Raw genomic sequence first — 2,340 nt, 5'->3', positions numbered from 1 at the left:
TTTCAGATAGAGCTTTGAATGAGCTTTCCAGTGGTATATTTGACATCTGTCTAACATAATTAGTTGATTTTTTATGATTTTTTGAAAAGTCGTATGTTTAGTTGAACACTGCTAATTTTTCAAAGTGTTTCCTACTTTTTGTAGCAGCATTTAGTACCCAGTCTTGATATACAGTTTCTACTACTTTTTTCATATAGAGCTTTGAATGAGCTTTCCAGTGGTATATTTGACATCGGTCTAGCATAGTCAGTTGATTTTTTAATGAATTTTTGATCATCATCATCTAATCCCTAAAGTTCTAGGTCACAGAATGTCAAACTCAGGGCCCAGGGGCCGCATCTTGCCCGGCGAACAATCGTATCTGTCCTGCAGGTTTTAGGTTGTCCACCCCGAGAATCTCTTAAACTCAGAACCTTAGTCCAGACCTAAACAAGCTCGTTGATAAGAACATGTGCAAATCGTCCAGCTCCGACAAACTGGTATACGAGCAAAAATTGTTATGCCTTTATTGGGAATAACTTTAAACTTTGTCTGCTTTAATTCAGAATATTATTCTCTAAAAAAAAGGCTTGTTTTTACGCTGCTTAATGTGCGTTGGTCCAGTTCGGCCCGCAACCTTAAACTGCAATTTGAGTTTGGCAATTTAGTTTTACACCCCTGCTCTAAGCTCACAGGAGCAAATGGTGCATTGCAATAACACTGCCCGAATGGACCGTCGGTTTAAGATGATCACTTTTCTTCCTAACAAAGTTGTTACGCTGACCACAGACACTATGGGCCGTCCGTTAGCTCAGCCTGTAACATGCTGGATTATCTAGCGGGTGGCCTCGGTTTACATCCCAGACTGGTAGTTCTTGAATTCGGGTCATTTTGTGGTGTTTAGAAGCTCTCGACCCGTTTTGTTCGATCTTATCGGAGACAGACGTTAAATTCGGAGGCACTGTCCCTTAAATAACTTAATAGTGTTGATAGGGGATTTAAACCCATACATTTACTTACAGACACGATCATTCACCTGAACAGCGGCCAGGACGCCTCATGCAGCCAATCTTCTAATCATCTCAAATATGGATAAATTCACTCCGGACCACTCGCAGTTCTTCTGTTCTGAAGACAGCAGCAAGCTCTATATCAAGTACAGGCCCACGTACCCAGACAGACTCTACGAAAAGGTCTTCAAGTTTTGTCAAGAGTCGGAGACTTGTACCTGGGAGCTGGCGGTTGATGTGGCCTGTGGTTCTGGACAGAGTACGCTGCCCTTGGCAAAGTTCTTCAAACAGGTTGGCTACATTCAAAAAGAATTATTTGTGTGTGTGTGTGTGTGTGTGTGTGTGTGTGTGTGTGTGTGTGTGTGTGTGTGTGTGTGTGTGTGTGTCTGAGTGTGTACTTTTGGGAAATTTTCCATTGAGCCCTTGTCCGTGAGTAGATTCAATTTTATTAAACGCAATGGCCACATTCACGGCGCCCTGAATCATCCACCATTGGCACAGAGGCACGACTGAAACGCTACGGTCGCTCAAATTTCAAAGTGAATGTGGAAACGGCACAGGAAGACTCGCGTCAAAAGTAATGCAGCGGTGGTCTGAATGCATAATAATATACTTTATCTACTATTTGTGTATTTTAATAGTAAGTCAATGTCCGAATGCAACGGACGAAGGTGGACACAGCAAAACAGCAGCGGTCGACAAGACCTCGCTCGCTCAACGCGTGGAACACGACTTCGATCTTCTCTTCCGGGGTGCGGACCCGGCAACGCTCGACAATTTGAAAATAAAAGTCGTTCGAAGAAACAACGGAGAATGGAACAAGAAGGCCAAGGCTGGAAGAGGGGTTGGGGAGGGGGGGTGAAAAAAAGAAGACGCAAAAGGGAAAAGGGTAGGGGTGAAGTGAGCAAGATCATTCTTAAATTGCAAACTGCATTCAGGGCGCCGTGAACGTAGCCACTGCGTTTATTAAAACATTCATTCATGTATTGATTGATTGATTGATTGATTGAATGAATGAATGAATTTCTTATTGATTGCTTATCGTGATATACGTCCATTTATTTGTTAATCGTTTGTCAGTCAAGTAAAAATCTTTATCAGCTGAGATTTTTAAAAAGACCCACTTCAAAGCTCTGTGTCTCCCACAGGTGATCGCCGTAGACAGCAGTGAGAAACAGATCAGCCAAGCACCCCAGCACATGAGCGACATCAGCTTCCGGTGTGGCTCAGCGTATGACCTCAAGTTTATAAGTTCAGGGAGTGTGGATTTGGTTACTGTAGCAACCGCTTTTCATTGGTTCGACCCAGAGAGGTAGGTTTTCCTTTGTTGCAAAATGCTTTACTCCCCCCC

General features: G+C 43.2%; 1 protein-coding gene across 1 annotated transcript in view; it reads left to right on the top strand.

The window, feature by feature from the left end:
• The window catches only part of LOC101851477 (putative methyltransferase DDB_G0268948), a 14,966-nt gene that overhangs the window by 4,666 nt on the left and 7,960 nt on the right, over window positions 1-2,340 (top strand). Inside the window, exons 2-3 of the mRNA XM_013079418.2 lie at window positions 1,002-1,280; window positions 2,138-2,301. Of these exons, the coding sequence (XP_012934872.1) occupies window positions 1,068-1,280; window positions 2,138-2,301 (377 nt within the window). The 5' untranslated portion in view covers window positions 1,002-1,067. The remainder of the gene's footprint in view (window positions 1-1,001; window positions 1,281-2,137; window positions 2,302-2,340) is intronic.

Source organism: Aplysia californica, unplaced genomic scaffold (genome assembly GCF_000002075.1).
Source record: "Aplysia californica isolate F4 #8 unplaced genomic scaffold, AplCal3.0 scaffold00051, whole genome shotgun sequence".
NCBI classification, from domain to species: domain Eukaryota; kingdom Metazoa; phylum Mollusca; class Gastropoda; order Aplysiida; family Aplysiidae; genus Aplysia; species Aplysia californica.
This window is presented reverse-complemented; position numbering and strand designations above follow the sequence as displayed.